The sequence below is a fragment of the Callorhinus ursinus genome, unplaced genomic scaffold (assembly GCF_003265705.2).
Source record: "Callorhinus ursinus isolate GAN/ISIS: 27379988/994484 unplaced genomic scaffold, GSC_fseal_2.0 scaffold41, whole genome shotgun sequence".
NCBI lineage: Eukaryota > Metazoa > Chordata > Mammalia > Carnivora > Otariidae > Callorhinus > Callorhinus ursinus.
Window position 1 is genome coordinate 9,116,726 of NW_027397103.1, and position 23,192 is coordinate 9,139,917.

The 23,192-nt window shown below is 39.2% G+C and overlaps 1 protein-coding gene across 6 annotated transcripts in view; it reads left to right on the forward strand.

Annotated features, from left to right (window-relative positions):
* Positions 1 to 23,192, forward strand: part of TMEM116 (transmembrane protein 116) — a 95,543-nt gene that overhangs the window by 40,370 nt on the left and 31,981 nt on the right. For 5 of the 6 annotated variants that reach the window (XM_073881116.1, XM_073881114.1, XM_073881119.1 and 2 more), the window contains exons 5-10: positions 14,233 to 14,337; positions 17,403 to 17,452; positions 18,316 to 18,399; positions 18,748 to 18,883; positions 21,753 to 21,897; positions 22,656 to 22,729. In XM_073881116.1, the coding sequence (XP_073737217.1) occupies positions 14,233 to 14,337; positions 17,403 to 17,452; positions 18,316 to 18,399; positions 18,748 to 18,883; positions 21,753 to 21,897; positions 22,656 to 22,729 (594 nt within the window). The remainder of the gene's footprint in view (positions 1 to 14,232; positions 14,338 to 17,402; positions 17,453 to 18,315; positions 18,400 to 18,747; positions 18,884 to 21,752; positions 21,898 to 22,655; positions 22,730 to 23,192) is intronic. The other variant, XM_073881117.1, reaches the window with a different exon arrangement.

A 23,192-nucleotide genomic window follows, 5' to 3' on the forward strand; every position in this document is an offset into this window, starting at 1 on the left:
TTACAGTTTGGATACTTTTTACTTCTTTTTCTTGCCTAACTGCTCTGGCTAGGACTCCCATAGAAGTGACAAGAGTGAGCATCCTGTCTTGTTGCTGATTTTAGGGGAAAAGCTTTCAGATTTCACCACTGAGTATGATGTTAGCTTGTCATATATGGCCTTTATTGTGTTGAGGTACATTTCTTTTATATCTAATATGTTGAGAAGTTTTTATTATGATAAGATGTTGAATTTTCTTAAATGCTTTTAATGCTCCAGTTCAGATGATCATGTGATTTTTAGACTTCATTCTGTTTATGTGCTTGTTACGACTTTGTTAAATTAAATTTGTTAAGAGGAGCACAGGACAGGTCCTAGAGGAAGTATACAGCACTCTTCAAGGGGCCACGTGGGGAGGTCAAGGGCAGAGTGCAGAGAGAGAGGCAGAATTTGGGGCACACTGTTTTGTTACCGGCTGTGGGTGGAATGCGTTGGGGTTCCCAGGGTAGGGCCAGATCAGCCAATTCAACCAAAGAAGTGGAATTTTCATAAGCCCATGGGGGTCTTTATCCAAGAGGCACATAAAGCATACTGGTCCTGGGAGGCAAGGGGTACTGTTGATCACAAGGGCTGTTGGGGAAGTCATATCAGGAACTTATATTTATTGTGACTCTGGACTGCTATCAAGGGCATGCACTTGCCTGAGGGGGCTGGTGTCTAAGGATCCTGCAAGCCCTGGGCTTAACAAAATGGATCTCAAGGTAGCAGTGCCATGGAGTAGCTTAGGTAAACTCTTAACAGTGGTGTATCACATTTATTGTTTTGCATATGTTGAATCAGCTTTGCCTTCAAGGGATAAATCCCATTGGGTAATGGTATATGATCCTTTTAATGTTCTGTTGAATTTTATTTGCTAGCATTTTGTTGATGATTTTTGCACCTCTGTTCTTCAGGGATATTGGCCTGTAATTTTCTTTTCTTGTAGCGTTTTTGTTTAGCTTTGAACAGGATAGTACAGGCCTCATTAAATGAGCTTGGAAGTATTCCATCTTCTGTAATTTTTTTGGAAGAATTTGAGAAGGTCGGGCATTAATTCCTCTCTTAGGGGAGAACACAGGCAGTAACCTCTTCGACATTGGCCACAGCAACTTCTTGGAAGACATGTCTCTAAAGACAAGGGAAGCAAAAGCAAAAATGAACTGTTGGGACTTCATCAAGATAAAAAGCTTCTGCACAGCAAAGGAAACAGTCAACAAAGCTAAAAGGCAACCCATGGAATGGGAGAAGATATTTGCAAATGACATATCAGATAGAGGGTCGGTATCCAAGATCTATAAAGAACTTACAAACTCAACACCCAAAAAACAAATAATCTAGTCAAGAAATGGGCAGAAGACATGAACAGACCCTTCTCCAAAGAAGACATATAAATGGCTAACAAACACATGAAAAAATGCTCCACATCGCTAGCCCTCAGGGAAATACAAATCAAAACCACAGTAAGGGGCGCCTAGGTGGCTCAGTTGGTTAAGCGACTGCCTTCAGCTCAGGTCATGATCCTGGAGTCCCGGGATCGAGTCCCGCATCAGGCTCCCTGCTCAGCGGGGAGTCTGCTTCTCCCTCTGACCCTCCCCCCTCTCATGTACTCTCTCTCTCTCTCATTCTCACTCTCTCAAAATAAATAATAAATAAATCTTTAAAAAAAAAAAAACCACAGTAAGATACCACCTTACAGCAGTTAGAATGGCTAAAATTAACAAGACAGGGAACAACAAATGTTGGTGAGGATGTGAGAAAGGGGAACCCTCTAACACTGTTGGTAGGAATGCAAGCTGGTACAGCCACTCTGGAAAACAGTGTGGAGGTTCAAGTTAAAAATAGAGCTACCCTGCAACCCAGCAATTGCACTACTAGGTATTTACCCCCAAAATACAGATGTAGTGAAAAGAAGGGGCACATGCACCCTGATGTTCATAGCAGCAATGTCCACAGTAGCCAAACTGTGGAAGGAGCCAAGATGTCCTTCAACAGAAGAATGGATAAAGATGTGGTTCATATATACAATGGAATATACTCAGCCATCAGAAAGGATGAATACCTATCATTTGCATCGACATAGATGGAACTGGAGGGGATTATGCTAAGTGAAATAAGTCAAGCAGAGAAAGACAATGACCATATGGTTTCACTCATATGTGGAATATAAGGAATAGTGCAGAGGATCATAGGGGAAGGGAGGGAAAACTGAATGTGAAGAAATCAGAGAGGGAGACAAACCATGAGAGACTCTGGACTCTGGGAAACAAACTGAGGGTTACAGAAGGGAGGGGGGTGGGAGGATGGAGTAACTGGGTGATGGGTATTAAGGGGGGCACGTGATGTGATGAGCACTGGTTGTTATATGCAACTAATGAATCACTGAACACTACAACACTACATCAGAAACTAATGATATACTATATGTTGGCTAATTGAACATAATAAAAAATAAGTAAATTTTAAAAAATGTTTAGTAGAGTTCACCGGTGAAACCAAATGGTCCTAAAATTTTCTTTGTTGGGAGGTTGGCAATTACTGATTCTGTCTTCTTACTCATTATTTGTCTGTTCAGAGTTCCTGTTTCTTCATGATTCAGTCATGATAATTTGTATGTTTCTAGGAATTTATCCATTTCTTCTTTGTTACTCAATTTGTAAGTGTATAATTGTTCATAATAGTCTCAGGATCTTTTGTATTTCTGTGGTATTGGTTGTAATGTCTTTCCTTTTTCTTTTTTGACAATAAAAATGATAATTAAATTTTATTGGATCAGTGATCCTTTTGTTCTAGTACCCAGTTCATTATCTGTTAACACATTTTTATCAAATAATATAGTTACTAAAACTTCCATATTATTTTCCAATAAAGCTGATAAAACTCATTGAAAATTTTTTTTTATTTTACTATAGTTGACACACAATGTTATATTGGTTTCAGGCATACATCATAGTGACTCAACATCTCTATTCATTATGCTCTGCTCACCACAAGTATAGCTATCATCTGTCACCATACAATGTTGTTACAGTATTACTGACTATATTTCCTACGCTGTGCTTGTGTAATGTCTGTAATGTATGCGGTGCCTGTGTAATGTCTCCCCTTTCATTTCGTTTATTTGAATCTTTTCTCCTTTTTCTTAGTCATTCTAGCCAAAAGTTAGTCAGTTTTGTTTATATTTATGAAAAACTCGGTTTTGTTGATCTTTCTGTTGTTTTTCATCCTCTATTTCATTTATTTCTGCTCTGATCCTGTTTCCTTCCTTCTACTACTATTGGGCTTACTTTGTTCTTTTTCTAGTTCCTAGAGGTGTAAACTTAGGTTGTTTATTTGAGATGTTTCTTTTTCTTTATGTAAGCATTTATTGTTCTAAATTTCCCTCTTAGAACTATTTTTGCTGCATCCCCTAAGTTTTGATATGTTGTGTTTCTTTTTTGCAGTTGTCTTGAGATATTTTTAATTTTTCTTGGGGTGCTTGGGTGGCACAGTTAACTGTCTGCCTTCGGCTCAGGTCATGATCCCCGGTCCTGGGATCGAGTCCCACATTGGGCTCCTTGCTCAGCAGGGACTCTGCTTGTCCCTCTGCCTGCCTCTCTCTCTCTCTGACAAATAAATAAAATCTTTAAAAATTTTTTTCTTTTGATTTCTTCTTTGAGGCATTGGTTGTTCAGGAGTGTATTGTTTAGTTTCCATGTATTTGGGGATTTTACAGTTTCCCTCTTGTTATTGATTTCTAGTTTCATATCATTATGATTGGAAAAGATGCTTGATATGATTTCAGTCTTCTTAAATTTGTTAAGACTTGTTTTGTGACCTGATATATTATCATTCTGGAGAATATTCCAAGTGCATTTGAAAAGGATGTATATTCTCTACTGTTGAATAGAATGTTACATATATGTCTGTTAGGTCCATTTGGTCTAAAGTGTAATTCAAGTCCAGTGTTACCTTATTGATCCTCTGGATGATCTCTCCATTGTTGAAAGCGGGGTATTGAAGTCCCCTATTATTATTGATATTGCTCCTTATTTCTCCTTTAAGATCTGTTAATATTTGCTTTATATATTTAGGTATCCCTAAATATATGTATATTTTAAAGATTTTATTTATTTATTTTAGAGAGAGCAAGTGGAGGGAGGGGCAGAGGGAGAGAGAGAATCTCAAGCCGATGTCATGCTAAGCACAGAGCCCAATGTGGGGCTCAGTCCTATGACCCTAAGATCATGACCTGAACTGAAACCAAGAGTCTGATGCTCAACTGACTGACCCACCCATGTGCCCCTACATATATTTTTATGGTTCTTCATTCTTTTCTTCTTCTCTTGCTTTCTTCCTTTGTGATTTGATTGCTTTCTTTAGTGTTATGTTTGGATTCCTTTCTATATATTTTCTATGTATCTATTATAGGGTTTTGGTTTGTGGTTAACTTGAGGTTCATATATAACATCCTCTGTATATAGCAGTCTGTTTTAAGTGAATAATCACTTAAGTTCAAACACATTTTTTTGAAGATTTTATTTATTTATTTGACAGAGAGAGACATAGCAAGAGAGGGAACACAAGCAGGGGGAGTAGGAGAGGGAGAAGCAGGCTTCCCTGCGGAGCAGGGACCCCGATGTGAGGCCCGATCCTAGGACCCTGGGATCATGACCCGAGCCGAAGGCAGATGCTTAATGACTGAGCCACCCAGGCGCCCAAGTTCAAACACATTTTAAAAGCACTATATTTTTACTCCCCTTCCCTGTTTTACGTATTTGATGTCATATTTTATATTTTATTTTGTGCATCCCTTAACTAATTATTGTAGATATAGTTGATTTTACTACTTTAGAATTTTAACATTCATATTAGGTTTGCAAATGGTTGATCCACTACCTTTACTATTTATTTGTTACTGGTGAGATTTTTTTTCTTTCATAATTTTCTTACTTCCAGTTATGGCCTCTTCTTTCCCCTCTAAGAAGGTCCTTTAACTTTTCTTGAAAGGTTTGTTTAATGGTGATGAACTCCTTTAACTTTTGTTTTTGAAATTATCTCTTTTTCAATTCTGAATGATAATCTTGCTAAATGGAGTATTCTTAGTCATAGGTTTTTTTCCTTTTAGCTCTTGGAATATATCATGTCACTCTTTTCTGGCCTGCAAAGTTTTTGCTTGAAAAATCAGCTGATAGTCTTATGGATGGTCCCCTGTATATACCTAGTTGCTTTTCTCTTACTGCTTTTAAGATTCTCTCTTTAATTTTTGGCATTTAAATTATGTGTCTTGGTGTGGACTTCTTTGGATTCGTTTTGTTTGGGGTTCTTTTTTACTTTCTGGACTTGGATGTTTGTTTCCTTCCTCAGGTGAGGGAAGTTTTCAGCAATTATTTCTTTAAATATTTTTTTCTGCCCCTTTCTCTCTTCTGAGAGCACTATAATGTGAATGTTTGTACACTCAATGTTGCCCAGAGGTCCCTTAAACTATCCTCATTTTTCTTTTCTTTTTTTTTATTTAAAAAAACTATCCTCCTTGGGCACCTGGGTGGCTCAGTCGTTAAGCGTCTGCCTTCAGCTCAGGTCATGATCCCAGGGTCCTGGGATCGAGTCCCACAACGGGCTCCCTGCTCAGCAGGAAGCCTGCTTCTCCCTCTCCCACTCCCCCTGCTTGTGTTCCCTCTCTCGCTGTGTCTCTCTCTGTAAAATAAATAAATAAAATCTTTAAAAAACTAAAAAACTATCCTCATTTTTCTTGCTCTTTTTTCTTTTTGTTGTTCAGCTAGGATGATTTCTGCTACCCTCTTTCAGATTGTTGATACATTCTGCATTTTCTAATCCTCTGTTGATTCCTTCTAGTATAGTTTTCATTTCAGTAATTGTATTTTTCAGCTCTGATTGGTTCTTTTTTATATTTTTTATATTCTTTTGAAATTATCACTGTGTCATTCATTCCCCCCAAGTTCAGTGAGCATCATAATGACCATTACTTTGAGCTCTGTTATGTGGAGTGCTTATTTCCATTTCATTTAGTTCCTTTGCTGTGGTGTTGTCTCATTCTTTCATTTGGAACATATTCCCCTGTCTCCTCATTTTGCATGGTTCTCTGTGTTTGTTTCTATGTCTTACGTAGGCAAACTGTGCCTCCTGGTCTTGATGGAGTGGCCTTATGTAGAGTTCATCCTATGGAGCCCAGAAACACATTCCTTCCTGGTCACCAGAAGCAGGTGCTCCAGGGATGTCTTCTGTATAGGCTGTATCTGCCCTCCTATTGTGGCTGGGCCATGACTGTTCTGAGTGCACTGGTGTGCAGAACTGGCCCCTGGCACAACTGGCTTAGAGGCCTGGGTATGGCTGCTATGGTGGTGCTGGTAATTGGGGCTAGTCCTGGGTATGGCTGCCTTCAGGGCCCAGCCACAACGGTTGGTGCACTGGTAGGTGGAGCCTGTCCCATCCCCCATAGGAGCTGCTTTGAAAGGGGTACCTGCTGGGGCAGGTGGGTTGAGCAAGGCATAGGATAATTTTGAGGTAGGGTTAGCAGGCTTGAAAGGTAGATGGAGAGTGTCAGAATGGGTACCCACCAGAATTGGGCCAGCTAGGCAGAAGGAGGGCAAGAATAATGGCATTCACCAGCATTTCCATTCCTGGAGAAAGTTCCTATAGATACCTGCCCTTCCATCACATGCCCTAAAATTAGTCAGTAAGCCTCCTTCATATATGGCCTGGGTGCTTTTAAAACTGCTGCCTGTGTGCTGGGTCTCAGTGTGACTGAATTTGTGCATGGGCTCTTTAAGAGTGGAGTCTCAGTTTCCTGTATCCCTCTATCTCTTCTGGAGGTAAGCCCCACTGATTTTCAAAGCCAGGTGTTAGGGGGCTCATCTTCCTGGTGCAAGTCCCCAGGGCAGGGGGTGCCCAATGTAGAAATTGAACCCCTTGCTCTTCAGGGAGGACTTCCATGCCTGTGATATCCTTCCTGCTGTGGGTCACTGTGCTGAGTCTGGATCCTGATCAGTCTGTGTCTCTCTCTCCTACCCTTCTTGACGTGTTTTTTTCTTTTTATATTTAGGTGTGGAAGAGCTGTTCTACTAATCTTCAGATTGTTCTAAGAGTTGCTTTATATGTAGTAGTAGCCTTGTATGTCAGTGGGAGGTGAGCTCAGGATCCTCCTATTCTACCATCTTCATTGGGATCCTCTGATGCTGAAAAAATTTTAAAACAATTTATTGAGAAACAAAACAGATGAGAATAGAGTGGAGAAAAGAGAGGTAAACCAGAAAACAGACTCTTAACTATAGAGAACAAACTGGAGTGCTGGAGGGGAGGTGGGCAGGGGAATGGGTTAAATGGGTGATGGGTATTAAAGAGGGCATTTGTGATGAGCACAAATGTGTTGTATGTAAGTGATGAATCGCTAAATTCTGCACCTGAAACTAACATTACATTGCATGCTAACTAACTGGAATTTAAATAAAAACTTGAAAAAGAAAAAAAATTTGTTGAGATGCAATTCACATAAGATAAAATTGATCATGGGGCGCCTGGGTGGCTCAGTCGTTGAGTGTCTGCCTTTGACTTAGGTCATGATCCCAGAGTCCTGGGATCGAGCCCCACATCGGGCTCCCTGCTCCGCAGGAACCCTGCTTCTCCCTCCCCCACTCCCCCTGCTTGTGTTCCCTCTCTTTGCTGTGTCTCTCTCTGTCAAATAAATAAAATCTTTTTAAAAAAGATAAAATTGATCACTTTAAAGTGAACAGTGTAGTGGTAGTTAGTACATTCACAATGTTGTGCAACCCCCATCTCTATCTAGTTCCAAAACATTTCTGTCACTCCAAAGTAAAAACCCCTTTCTCATTAAGCAGTTTCTCTCCATTTCCCTACCTGGAAACCACTGATCTGAGTTAAGTTGCTATGGCTATATCTATTCTGGATGCTTTATATTAATAGAATCATTAAAAAATGTGGCCTTTGTATCTGTTTTTTTTTTCGCTTAGCATAATGTTTTGAAGGGTAATCCATGTAGCATGTACCAGTACTTCATTCCTGTTTATGGCTGAATAATATTGTATGTATATGTCACAATCTGTTTATTCATTCATATTTTTATGGACGTTTGGACTGTTTCTACTTTTTGGCTATTCTCAGTGCTTTTATGAGCATAGATATACATGTAGTTGTTTGAGTATTTGTTTTCAATTCTTCAAGGTGTGTACCTAGGAGTGGAATTGCTGAATCATATGGTTAATTCTATATTTAATTATTTAAGGAAACATCCAACTGTTCCCATTTTTGGTACTCTTAATTTCTTTGTGTAGATTCAAATTTCTATCTGTTATCACATGTTTTTTCCTGAATGATTTCCTTTAACACTTCTTATAACAATGGTCTGCTTCAGTGTATTCTCTCAGCTTTTGTTTGCCTGCAAAAGTCCTTACTTTTTGTCCTTGTTTTTGAAAGGTATTTTTTCTATGTATAGAATTCTAGGTTGACAGGTTTGTTTTAAAGATTTTATTTATTTATTTTGACAGAGAGAGAGAGAACACAAGCAGGGGGAGGGGCAGAGGCAGAGGGAGAAGCAGACTCCCCACTAAACAAGGAGCTTGACGCAGGGCTTGATCCCAGGACTCTGGGGATCATGACCTGGAAGGCAGATGCATAACTGACTGAGCCACCCAGGAGTCCCTAGGTTGACGGATTTTTTTTCCCCATTTCAGTTATTTTAAAGATGTTGTGTCTATGTTTTCTGGATTGTATTATTTCTTATAAGAAGTGTGATGTCAAAAAAAATTAATATGCAAAGACAAACCAGGAAAAACAATTTATAATCTATGTGAAAATGAAAGTCTAGCTTCCTTAATATATAAAGAGCTTTCAAAATCAATTAGGAGTAGGCCAATAACTTGTTTGCAAAGAATACAATCACAGAAAAGAAACAAAATGGATTTCAAACATGCAAAAGGATACCCAGCCCTATGTACCAAACAAAATACCAGTTAAAACTAGGAGTGCAACTGTTTTTCATTTAGCAGATTGGCACAGACCAGAGTTTGAAAATATGTTAGGGATGACAAAGGTGTGGAAGAGCAGAAACTCTTTCACACTGTTGGCTGAGAAATGTAAATTGACACAATAGAGTAAGGATGGCAGTTTGGTACTATCAGATAATAAATGTATATGCCCTTTGATCAAACAAACAAACAAAAAAAGAAGTGTAATGTCATTCTAATCTTTGTTCCTGTGTACATAATATGGCTTTTTACCCTGAATGCTTTTGTTGTTTGCTGTTTATCACTGATTTTCAGTAATTTGATTAGGATGTGCCTTGGTGTGTTTTTTATCCCCATGTTTCTTGTGCTTTCTATTTTCATTAAATTTGAAAAAAATTTGGTTATTTCTTCAAATATATTTTGCTTCTTCCTGCTTCTCTACTCCTTCTGGAATTCAGTTCCATGGGCATTAGCCTTCTTGATATTGTCTCTCTGAGGGTTTGCTCATTTTTTCTTAAAATAAATCTTAAAGATTTATTTATTTGAAGAGATGGAGGGGAACAGAGGAAGAGGGAGAGAGAAACCCAAGCAGACTCTGCACTGAGTACAGAGCCAGTTGTGGGGCTCAATCTTACAACCCTGAGATCACGACCTGAGCTGAAATCGAGTTGGACGCTTAACTGACTGTGCCACCCAGGTGCCCCTGCTCATTTTTTAAAAGTCTTTTTTCTCTGTTTCATTTCAGATATTTTCTGTTTCGATATTTTTAAGTTTACTAATCTTTTCTTTTGCAGTTTCTATTTTGTCATATTTTAATTTCATGTATTTTTCATCTGTAGAATTTCAATTTGGGTCTTTTTTATATCTTCCATATCTCTACTTGTCTATTTTCCTCTACCTTCTTGGACATTATGGAGTATATTTGTTTTTTTGTTTTTGTTTTTAAAGATTTTATTTATTTATTTGACAGAGAGAGAGAGAGAGATACAACGAGAGAGGGAACACAAGCAGGGGGAATGGGAGAGGGAGAAGCAGGCTTCCCGCAGAGCAGGGAGCCCAATGCGGGGCTCGATCCCAGGACCCTGGGATCATGACCCGAGCCAAAGGCAGACGCTTAACGACTGAGCCACCCAGGCGCCCCTGGAGTATATTTGTTATAATTTTGTTAACATCTTTGTCTACTGATTTTTATGATGTTATTTCTGAGTCCCATTTCCATTGATTAATTTTTCTCTTGGGCATGGGCCATATTTTCCTGCTTCATTGTATATTTATAATATTTTTTTTAGAAGGCAAGGTAAGGGGTATCTGGGTGGCTCAGTTGGTTAAGCAGATGATTTTGGCTCAGGTCATGATCTTAGGGTCCTGGGATCAAGCTCTGCTGGCATGGAGCTCTGCGCTTAGTGGGGAGTCTGCTTCTCCCTCTGTCCCTTGCCCTGCTCATGCTCTGTCTCTCTCAAATAAATAAATAAAATCTTGGGGTGCCTGGGTGGTTCAGTCACTTAAGTGTCTGTCTTCAGCTTGGGTCATGATCCTTGGGTCTTGGGATCGAGCCCCGTGTCAGGCTCCTTGCTTAGTGGAGGATCTGCTTCTCCCTCTTCCTCTGCCCCTCCCACCTGCTTGTTCTCTCTCTCTCAAATAAATAAAATCTTTAAAAAAAAATCTTTTTAAAAATTTTTTAAATTATTAGAGAGAGATAGTGAGAGAGAGAGAGAGAGAGAGAGAGAGATAGTACAAGCCAGGGAAGAGGCGTCCCAAAAAAGAAATAAAATCTTTTACAAAGGCAAGGTAAACAAATAGCTGAAATATTTTATTTGTTCATAAGTAAGCTTGTTAACACTATATAATGAAAATTTACCAAGAATAATGTTGCAGATTTTGGTTAGATTTAAGTCAGACATTCATTAATAAGGAATCTTAGAATATGAACATTCCAGAAATTTCTCTAAGCCATCTGATCCAAACAACTATCTCTGATTATTACCTTACTTTAAAAGGTACAGGGAGGGGCACCTGGGTGGCTCAGTCTGTTAAGCGGCTACCTTTGGCTCAGGTCATGATCTCAGGGTCCTGGGATTGAGCCCCGCAGGGGGCTCCAGGCTCAGCGAGCCTGCTTCTCCCTCTCTCTCTGCCTGCCTGCCACTCCCCCTGCTTGTGCTCTCTCTCTCACTCTCTCTCTGTGTCAAATAAAGTCTTAAAAAAAGAGAGAGAGAAAGGTACAGGGATACATTTGAATTGAACTCAGAATTTTTCAAAATAAGCCCTAATTAATAAAACTATTTTATAGTCAAACTAAAACAATTTTAATAAAACTTTCTTTTCCAGAAACAATAATAAAGGAAACAAGGCATTTTGTAAAATGTGGTTCTAAACAAGTAACAGTAAAAAATGTATACTTCCACCTCCTCAAAACAGAGGCTACTTTCTGTTCCTCAGCCTTGGAAACAAGGTGATGAACAGTCTGTAAGTTTTGGAAGAGGGTTTGCAATAACAAAGCTCAAACAGTTCTTAAAAAGAATTTGGGGGAACTTGACCAAAGGATCCAAATTCAGTTTTTTAATAACAGATATAGGGGTGAAATGGCTCCTTCCAAGTAGCAGTGCCACTGCCCCATGCTCACCTGTGTTTTGCTCCTGCTCTGAGGGAAACTTTTTCTTTTTAGAGGTTCACTGTCCAGGGAGCTCTCTGTGTGAATGAGGTGAGTACAGACTCCACATGGCTATTTTAAGGCTTGGAGTCAAAGTATTTTTCAACATGACTGGGCAGAGTCCATGTGTTAACCCATCTCCAGTTTGTCCTAATTCCTCATCAAGCATTTGTAGACCTAGGACAACAGACAGTTTTTATGTCACCATAATCACATCTATGTCATTCTAACTTACGATTCATACTCTGTGCCTTGAAATAGTCCATGTATTTAATATGTGTAATGTATTTATGTGTATTATATTTATGTGTAATACCTACACATAAAACAATCCACCGTTATAACTTATACGGTCACAAAACATTAATGATCTTCTGTAGACCAAGCAAGTGTTTTTAACCATAATTGTGGCACATCAAATTCACAGCCAGAATCCCCAAGATCAAAAAAATTTGCACAATGCAAATAATATTTTAAAATACACACACACGGGCGCCTGGGTGGCTCAGTTGGTTAAGCGACTGCCTTCGGCTCAGGTCATGATTCTGGAGTCCTGGGATCGAGTCCCACATCGGGCTTCCTGCTCAGCAGGGAGTCTGCTTCTCCCTCTGACCCTCTTCTCTCTCGTGCTTTCTATCTCTCATTCTCTCTCTCTCTCAAATAAATAAATAAAATCTTTAAAAAATAAAAATAAAATAAAATAAAATAAAATAAAACACACACACACATTCACACACACACTTCTTACAGGATTGTGCTTGGGAAAACTCCTATTTGTTGAGTGGCAGTGAGGACATCTTTTGCTAAACTGCTCCAGGTATTTTGTTTAGAAAACCTATCACAATGGGTCACAGCTGTTTACTGATAAGCAGAAAAGAAAGATACGCTTGTGGCAAGCAGAAGGTCTTAAGGTCTTTCAAGTTGTATTTTAAAAAGGACCTACAGAAATGTTTAAATGTTCTCAGGATGCAAAGTTGGAGCTGAAATGTGATTATCAAACCAGCTAGAAAAAGTGTATGGCAGCCATCTCTTCAGGTAAAACCTGGTACCCAGATATGCAAGAAAGCTTCAGGACAGGCTTCAGGAAAGCTTCAGGCTTGTTGATCTTGTCCCATATTCTCGCATAATCTGATCATATGTGGAGCTGGACAGAGGGGCAGGTGCTGCCATTTTGGGGAACCAGGGCTCAGCAGCACCACCGCGAACTCCATGGGCCACTTCAGCATCACCTGCATGTCATGCCACTGAGGGACCAGGGATCAGGAGTGACTGGGGAGCTGCTGGAGCAGCTGCCCAACCTCTGACTCCTCAGCGGAGCTCACAGCCAACCAAGATTTATAAGATTTTATTAGATGCCAGACATTGCAGAGTTTACATTATTGGTTATTAGATTTATATATACATACATTATATATATATATTCCTTTATATATATATGTATATTCCTTTAAATTTGATTTTGTCTTGGATGTCACTAACTGAATCTATCTGATCCTTTCAAGGCTTGCTTATTTTTCTAAGTCTTGCTTTTAAACTTTCATTTGGGCAGTCTTCCATGTAGAGCTAATTTCGTCCCATTAGTGAGGCAATACTCTTCTTATGATTCTACCTTATTATTCTGTAGGACCTTCATTTCCTGCCTGTATGTTAGGAAGTCTTTCCACTCTGGTTGATGGAAACACAAACTATTGCTTCGGAGATTGTTTCACCTATTCCTCTCTGGTTGTTCTGTTTCCAGTCTTCATGGTTTTCTGTCTCACATGCATAGATCAATACTTAATCAAGGACTCGAGGGTACCCCTGCAAATCTCCAGAGCACTCTATCTGTGTGGCTGCCTCTTCTCAGATAATCTGCTTCATGTATTGCAACTCTTTGGCCTTTCCAAACTCTGAACTCTTGTCTCCTCACTCATCAAGACAGCCTATCTGTTTGGATTTCCCGTCACTGCACTCACTTTTTCCTGCCAATGAGATGGGACATTTGCTTGTTTTTCTTCTTTCAGGGATTACTGTTCTGCACCGATTATTACCTAATATTTGAAAACCAGTTGTTTCATATTTTCCCAATTTTTAGTTTTTAAGGCTGAAGGGCAAATTCTGTTTCTATTATTTTATCAAAGATGGAAGCAGAAATTTTTTTCTCTGGGATTTTGTCCTGCTGATTCCTTGCTATCTTGTCAGTTCTTTGATGCTTTTAAGGATTTAAAAAATATTTCATCCAGCATGTTTAATTTTTTTTAAATGGGAAATTTGGTTCAAATAGCCTAAGCTATCATTATTTGAAATGGAAATCCTTATGTTCTTTCCAATTAAAAAATAAAATAGAAAAATACTTTAGGATGTCTTCATAAAAGTAGAATAGCTGGGTGAGAGGAGGTGGCTAATGCTATGTTTCCTCTAAATAGTCAAAAGGATAAAATAAGGAATCCAAGACATATAATAGGTAGGGCTAGGTAGAATTCCCGGACATGGCCCAGTTTAGCATGTTATGGATATTAGGCAGTAAGGTACTAATAGACCATTAGGTAGGATTCTTATAGCAGAAAATAATGTAATAAATTGAAAGAAGTCAGAGTGGGACAGTTATGAGTTTTTTTGATTCTCACCTAGATATTCTACATTTCCTCATTTCTTTACACCGTCAATTACATCTGGTATCTGTACAAAGAGCTGAGGATGAGACACAACCAGAGTGGACAGAGCACATTTCCACTGGTAAGTTTTATTCAGAGCTAATAGTTAAGAACAGTATGCTAAAACAAATCTATATGTCCTTGATAAACAGTGTAAGCATTCAGCACTGGGTAGGTGAATTCATGGAGGTTAATAAAAGAACAATCATGTTCTCACAGAGTTTCCATTCTGTTGAAAAGATTTCCTCTTCTCTCTTGCCATCAAAAAAATAAAAAGGAGGCGCCTGAGTGGCTCAGTTGTTAAGCGTCTGCCTTCAGCTCAGGTCATGATCCCGGGGTCCTGGGATCGAGTCCCACAGCGGGCTCCCTGCTCAGCGGGAAGCCTGCTTCTCCCTTTCCCACTCGCCCTGCTTGTGTTCCCTCCCTTGCTGTCTCTCTCTCTGTTAAAAAATAAATAAAATCTTAAAAAAAAATGAAATGGTTTTGATTATAGGAAACATTATTTACAGTACTATCCTTACTGCCTGGTTCCATCCTTCTTAGCTCCATGCCAATCCATCATTGTTGCTAGAGTAAAGAATAAGATCTTGGCTAGAGTCAGGGAAGGTGCTCAGTTTGCTCACATGGAATTTGAGCTACAGGTTTTGGAAAGGGAGAATGTCTGTTTTGCTCTGCTGTATTTATTCAGTATGTGCGGATAACAGATACTGGTTTGCTGAAGGGCAGAGGGGTTCATGTATGGTAATCAGAAAACAAGATGGATCCAGGGAGTAGTTGTTTCCCCTTCTTTGGTTCAAAGAGAGTTTGGGGCACTGTCTAGTATTACATTTATAAAAGAGAGGAGAACACTAAGTACATCTGGATTTTTTTTGTTGTGTATGCATATTTTACATATCACATAATTTGTTTATTTTAAGTTACAGTTCAGTGGTTTTTAAAGGAGACTTTTACTAGCTTGTAAAATAATATCATAAATCAGTTCTAGAATATTTTCTTCGCCCTAGTCAAATTCTTCATGCCCATTTATTGTTAATTTCCTGCCCACCCCCTGCACTAGGCAACTGCTAATCTAATTTCTGACTCTATAGATTTTCCTTCTCTGGACATTTCATATAGATGGAATCATCCAATATATAGTCTGTTGTGTCTGATTGATTTCATTTGGCATAATGCTTTTGAAGTTTATCCATTATAGCATGTATGATCATTCCTTTTTAGTGCTGAATAGTATTCCATTGTATAGTACACTCATTTTCTTATTCCTGATTCTTTCAGTGTATCACTAAGTGATCTTGGTAGAAAACATTTTTAGGGGCACCTGGGTGGCTCAGTCAGTTAAGTGTCTGCCTTTGGCTCAGGTCATGAACCCGGGGTCCTGGGATCAAGTTCCGCATCAGGCTCCCTGCTCAGCAAGGAGTCTCCTTCTCCCTCTGCCCCTTTCCCCTGCTCGTGTTCTCTCTCACTCTCTCTCAAATAAATAAAATCATTAAAAAAAAACTATTTTTATGATGTTAGCAATTTTTATTTCTTTGGCTGTCATTATATATTTTAATCTTATTATATAAATCTTACTAAATATTCCAGTTTTCTTATTTCTATAGTATCCATTCTGTTATTTTTTTTAAAAGATTTTATCTTTAAGTAATCTGTGTACCCAACATGGGGCTTGAACCTGCAACCCCGAAGTCAAGAGTTGCACACTTCACTGACTGAGCCAACCAGGCACCCCGTTGTGTTTTTTTTGTTTTGTTTTTTGTTTTGTTTTGTTTTTAAAGATTTTTTTATTTATTCATTTGACAGAGAGAGACACAGCGAGAGAGGGAACACAAGCAGGGGGAGTGGGAGAGGGGAAAGCAGGCTTCCCGCCGAGCAGGGAGCCTGATGCAGGGCTCGATCCCAGGACCCTGGGATTATGACCTGAGCTGAAGGCAGACGCCTAACAACTGAGCCACTCAGGCACCCCTTGTTGTGTTTTTTTTGAAGGGGATTTTTTGTTTAAAAGCATGAATGAGTGAATGAATGAATTTCAAGAAATGAATCTGGAAAACTTCCCCACATACCTTTCTCTAGAGCCTACAGATCAGTTCTAGACCTAATGAAAGTGGTATATTATCATACACATGATGAAACTCAATAAAAATTTGTTGAATGAATAAATGGTACTATTATCAGTAAGTTTTTTTTTAAATCAGAGATTCATTGACAGCAAGGTAAGTACAAAAATTAAACACAAGTTAGCCTCATGGATGGAGGATAGAATAAGAAGAAGGGAACAGGTGGGAGAGGTCACCAAAGACTGATTTTGCTTATTTCCCATTTTGCTTAAAGTCAACAATGGCTGTCTTACTTGAAATCATTTACTATTCCTGATCCATAGTTTTTAGGGCAAATTGGTTACCCATCTCTGATTATTGATTAACTGCTCACTTAATGCTTATTGATTTTTAACAATGCCAGTCTAGAATATAATATGATTTCTTACCTCAGAACAGAAAAAAAGCTGTTTTCTATTCTATTTTCACTTTAAGGTGTTCTATTCAAAGTCTTTTACCATAAACTTCCAGTGGGTAGATAACATTCTTCTGTAAATTATTTTTCAGTGTCTAACACAACTAGGGGTTTTTGGAATGTTCTTTCTTCTAGAGTCTAATAGATGTTATATCCAAAGGGCTTATTTGACCCTCCTCCCTTATGCTAATCCTGGCCTATTAAGCTTTCTGCTGGTCATCTTATACATAGACTTCTGCTCCACCCATAAGGTCTGAAAAGTCCATACTTCCCTGGATCTAAAAGAGAATAGGATTGAACTATTATTAGAAGATGGAGGAGTACTGTATGATTTTGTGTTTACCTTTCTTCCTAAGAGAATTTGTTGTGGTATCCAAGTCTTATATTAAGCTACTTCCCACAGGCTCTCCTTGTGGCTGTTGTTGTACTTTTTAGAATATAGTAATACAGATAAAATTCTCTTGCCACCAATGCTAAGGAACTATCTGTTTGATTGAATTTTGGAGCAAATATTGCTTGACAGAAGCAAGGTGGCTCTTGGGAATTTTTGTTTGTTCAAGTGCTAAGTGATGACCTGATATTTATTATATTATGATTGGCAATATTCTAAGAGTTTACTCACATTTATTCTTTTCACAGGTCATAGATTATACTTGTCACGTTGGTCAAATAGCCATCATTTTGTCAAGGTAAGGTTTTTGCTTTCCTTTCTAGCAAGGTGTAAACTCTCATTGTTCTGTGGTCTAGGTGAGAACAAATAGGAGGACAGTGCCCTTCATTTCCATTGAGTCTGTTACTCCTAGGTCCTCACAGAGCCTTCCTGAGTTGGAAGCAACAAACACATGATCACTGGAACCATATTCCCAGATAGAATAGGCAGGCAGTTACAGATTTGGATTTTAACCTTAACTCTGCCATTAACTCTATGTGACCTTCAACAAATATTTCTCTTTAAGTCTTTGGACTTCTAATTCCTTTTTATGTCATAAAGAGTTATAACAGGTGGCTTTTAAGATCTCATCTACCTTTATAACACAGGGTGAGAGTCTTACAACTGTTTACCCCCAGAAGGATCTAGATCTCACCTAACGTAGTGGTCAGATCAGAGTTTGTAACTTTTACTTCTGGATCTTTTCCTCTTACAGGGAGCTGGCTATATTTAGCTGGATAAATAATTGGTTATTTAAACGTATGCTTTGAAAAAGCTCCCAGGAAGGGGCTAATGAAAATGAAGTTATTCCTGGTGGTCATAGAAAGTTAGCACAGAACTCCTTGTTAGATTTTTTCCTTTAACTTTGACCCACACCCAAAGACTCTCCGACATTCTTTTAGGGTTCATTAATTTAGGTTTGAAATGCATTCTCCACTCCACTTACCCAACAATTGGACAAGAAGTATATGTAAGGGTTTTGAACCATTTTTCTTGAAGAAATTATATATTTGTGGAGAGTGGGGGGTGATGGAGTTGGGAGAAGAACAGAGTATTTTGTGAAGGGGAAAGACATAAAAATGCCTGAATATTAGGGTGATAAGTTTTTTTTCCCCCTCCCAGCCTGATACCTCTACTGTTGATGATACCTGTATTCTGTCTGGGCAATGTTAGTGAATGTTTCCACAACTTTAGCCAGAGCCACAGGTAAGCAAGGACCAAGTCTATCATTTCCATTTTCTTTTCTATATAAAGATATGGAAAAGACTTTCTACATATGTTCTGGACAAGTTGCTTGTATTTGGAACAAGGTTCTATGGAACCTTGGTAGCGTTTATAGAACAAGGTATAGTCAAGGCAAAAAATACTTAAGTAGAAATATAATGCGAAGTGACTGGAAGGTAATGTATCTATGAGAAGGAATAAGGTGTTCTGGGCAAGGGTTAGCAAAATGATAAGAAAAATTGCATATTTAATAAATTGTGTTGTGCCAAATGGGTATCTCTCTAGTCTTGTATCTGTAGTAGTGGTCGTGTCCATTGATTCTCTTCCTAGGTGTATTCTGATGTACTCACCACCGTCAGCCGTGGCTGAACTGCCTTCTGCCAACACATCAGTCTGTAGCACACTTTATTTTTATGGGGTCACCATTTTCCTGACCACCTTTCTCCTCAGCCTCCTCACCATTGTGGTATGGTTTCACCTGCTTTTATGGAAAGAGGGGATTGGGAGGGATGGGGCATTATTCCCAGGGACTGGGAAAATGGGATGGAGAGGCATTTCCTAAAGTCCTAGAACTAAGGAAGTAGCCAAGAGATATTGACAATTTAATTGCTACCTCAGTATTTGGACTTCCCAAGATTAAATGATTGGTGGGGAAAGAGTCTGTAGTCATTATGTGAGAATTATGCTCACTCTAGGGCTAATTAATATATGTTCCTGTGGATCCTCATGGAAGACCAGACCAGAAAACTAGTATATGTCAAGTATGTCCTTTATACAGGATAACACTCCAGAACATAGGAAATGTGCTTTGATTTAATTTGATAATTTTCCAGGGCACCTGGGTGGCTCAGTTGGTTAGGCGACTGCCTTCGGCTCAGGTCATGATCCTGGAGTCCCGGGATCGAGTCCCGCATCGGGCTCCCTGCTCAGCGGGGAGTCTGCTTCTCCCTCTGACCCTCTTCCCTCTAGTGCTCTCTATCTCTCATTCTCTCTCTCTCAAATAAATAAATAAAATATTTTTAAAAAATCCTATAATTTGATAATTTTCCAAATAATGAAGGAATTTTCTTTTCTCAATCCTTTACTAGCTATAAATGTATTTATGCTATGTCTACCTGGGGTTAAAGTGCTAAGGGGCTTAGGCATTTACTAAGTACTCATTTGACATCATCAGAATGATATACAGTTAAAATAATTAGCCATGGAGGGCACCTGGGTGGCTCAGTCGGTTAAGCGACTGCCTTCGGCTCAGGTCATGATCCTGGAGTCCCAGGATCGAGTCCCGCATCGGGCTCCCTGCTCGGCAGGGAGTCTGCTTCTCCCTCTGACCCTACCCCCTCTCATGAGCTCTCTCTCTCATTCTTTCTCTCAAATAAATAAATAAAATCTTTAAAAAAAAATAATTAGCCATGGAATAATACGTTATTTACACATAACTGCCTAGTACAAAATCAGCACACAAGTGAATATGCCTTTTTATTTGCCATGTCTACTTTTCAGTGTCATTTTCTCCTCTCTCCATATGCTGGTTCAAGGATTACAAACTGTCTACAGAGCAAATTGATCCCATGGATATGTTTTGTTTTGCTAGAGCAGCTGGCACATGTAAACCAAATAAAATTATGGAGAATTTCCTTTAACAATTTAAAAATAAGTTACAGAGGGGCACGTGGGTGGCTCAGTCATTAAGCATCTGCCTTCGGCTCAGGTCATGATTCCAGGGTCCTAGGATCGAGCCCCACATCGGGCTCCCTGCTCAGCAGGAAGCCTGCTTCTCCCTCTCCCACTCCCCTTGCTTGTGTTCCCTCTCTTGCTGTCCCTCTCTGTCAAATAAATAAAAATTTTAAAAAAAATCTTTAAAAATACAAAAATAAGTTATAGAGATAGCTTAGCTCAAATCAGCAACTTTGTAAAGAGGGTGAAATGAATAGTTTATATTAAGATGATTTTGATGATCTACATTTAGAACTGATTGACAAGAGAGGCAGGTATCCCAGAGCCTAGCACCCTGGGGATACTTGATTGTTTCTTTATTTTTTTGTTTTATTTTATTATGTTATGTTAATCACCATACATTACATCATTAGTTTTTGATGTAGTGTTCCATGATTCATTGTTTGCATATAACACCCAGTGCTCCATGCAGAACGTGCCCTCTTAATACCCATCACCAGGCTAACCCGTCCCCCCACCCCCCTCCCCTCTAGAACCCTCAGTTTATTTCTCAGAGTCCATAGTCTCTCATGGCTCATCTCCCCCTCTGATTTCCCTCCCTTCATTTTTCCCTTCCTGCTATCTTCTTTTTTTTTTTAACATATAATGTATTATTTGTTTCAGAAGTACAGATGTGTGATTCATCAGTCTTGTACAATTCACAGCGCTCACCATAGCACATACCCTCCCCAATGTCTATCACCCAGCCACCCCTTCCCTCCCACCCCCCACCACTCCAGCAACTCTCAGTTTGTTTCCTGAGATTAAGAATTCCTCACATCAGTGAGATCATATGATTGCTTCTTTAAATAACACAAGCTTCAGTGGGCATTCAGAATCAGAACTGATTCTACTAGATATAAATATTCTCAAATAAGTAAAAGCCTCCTTTTGATTCCTGTGTCTGTGGGGAAAGGAATGGCTACATGGCTAAACTTAAATAATCGGCTTATTAACTTAGAGAGTGGGTCTGGATTATTAGGGAAAATTTTAGATTTGTCAGATCTGTTACCAAGATTATTACCTAATTTACTTGCCACAGAAAGCACGTTGGACTTCTGAACTGATTTATATTTGTTTCATTAGCTTAACCTTATACGGATAGCCCCCAAATGGAAGGGGAAAACAGTCTATTTTCCACCTAAGGGCAAGAAGAGACTTCCTAAAACTTTTTTTTTTTTGCTTAGAGTTGAGAATTTAAGCTCAGCCACGGTGCTGATGTGTTTATTCTAAGGTAGTAAGCACAGACTTCTTTCTAACACAATCTCTAGTAAACTGTTTATAAAAGAGGGTCTGGTTAGATCTTAGCTTTAACTTCCCATACATACTGTAATTAGCCTCGGGGGAAAAAAAAAAGCCTGAGGGTTGATGTCAAGTTTATGTATTGAACATGGTAACCACAGGTTTGTCCAATATCTGTCCATTTCCCCTGGCTAAGCAAAAGTTCACTCTGAAGATGATTTTCTTTCAGAAAAAGCCAGTCTTAAATGGTAAAGACAGGAGAATGAGTTTTCCTGCTGTCAGATCCTGAGAGAAGTGATTCCTCTACAACAAGAGGAAGCTAGAGCTGGGAAGTTTTACCAAGCCTCAGGCAAACTACTCACTTACGTACCCATGTTTAGGTCTTACTCATCCAAGCCCAGACTCTGTATAAGAAGTTTGTGAAATCAACTGGCTTCCTGGGGAGTGAACAGTGGGCAGTGATTCACATTGTGGAGCAGCGAGTACGCTTCTACCCAGTGGCCTTCTCTTGCTGCTGGGGCCCAGGTAGGTATCTTAATGGGAAAAGCTGGGTAATGATGAGCGCCCCTCTTGGGTTCTGATCAAGCAAAGTGGGCTCATCAAGAAGGATGACTGAAACTTGTAAAATTCCTGTCCAGCCGTAAAAATCTCTGTTGGTCCTACTTTTTATTCCTGTGTTTTAGAAATTAAGGTAATTAGACATGAGATGCAGCCTAAGAGAGGAAACATCCTGAGAGAGCTCAGAGATATTAACACCCGCCCTTCCTACTACACGAAGTATAGTGAGGATCAGATTGGATAATGCTTATGAAAGAGCTTGGTAAATTCTAAAACACTAAGAAGTGTAACTTATCTCCCATAGTGTGTCTTACCATCATTGCTACACTAAGAACCTGCAGAGTTTAGTCAGTGAGGAATAGAAGTTGGAGACCGGAGGCCCAGTGGTTTTATGTGACTGGTTAATCTCACTCCTAGTCTTCATTATGCTTATACCTTTATCTCTCACGGTGTGTAGGCATGTATACTGGGGAATTTTTTTTTAGGATTTTATTTATTTATCAGAGAGAGAGAGCAGGAGCAGGGGGAGCGGCAGGCAGAGGGAGAACCTGGCTCCCTGCTGAGCAAGGAGTCCGATGTGGGACTCTATCCCAGGACGCTGGGATCATGATCTGAGCTGAAGGCAGACGCTTAACGACTGAGCCACCCAGGCGCCCCTATATTGGGGAATTTTATGCTCAGACAGGTAGGGCTGGCAAGAAGATTTATACTTTGTGTTTTCACAGCTGTCATTCTGATGATCATAAAGTTGACTAAGCCACAGGACGTGAAACTTCACATGGCCCTCTGTGTTCTCCAGGTAACACCTTCAACATCTGTTTTTATACCCTCTTATCCTGTTCTCTTACACTGACATTACTCAGTAAGCACAGTTTTTTCCCTTAGCATATTTATTTCTATGTTGCAAAGAGAAGATGTATTATTTATATTGTTATGAAGAATGTGAGGTTTTCCTCACAGATGAAGTAGATACTTTTGTGAAAGTGCTGCCATGCATTCCAGAGCATGTGTATCTCTAGTTAACTTCATTTTATTGGTGTGTTTTTAAGGGATGGGTAGCAAAAAAACAAGATTGACCAGATAATGTTTTTATGAAACACTGATAGTAACATAATTCTCCCCCACCCAGAGTGAATTGAATGGCATAAATTAGCTATTCTAGGTAAATGGGGAGAGAGGAATACAGATATAGAACAATTCTCTCTTTTCCTCTTTAATCAGACTTATGAAGCCTTTTTTGAGTTATCTGACTATACTGATAG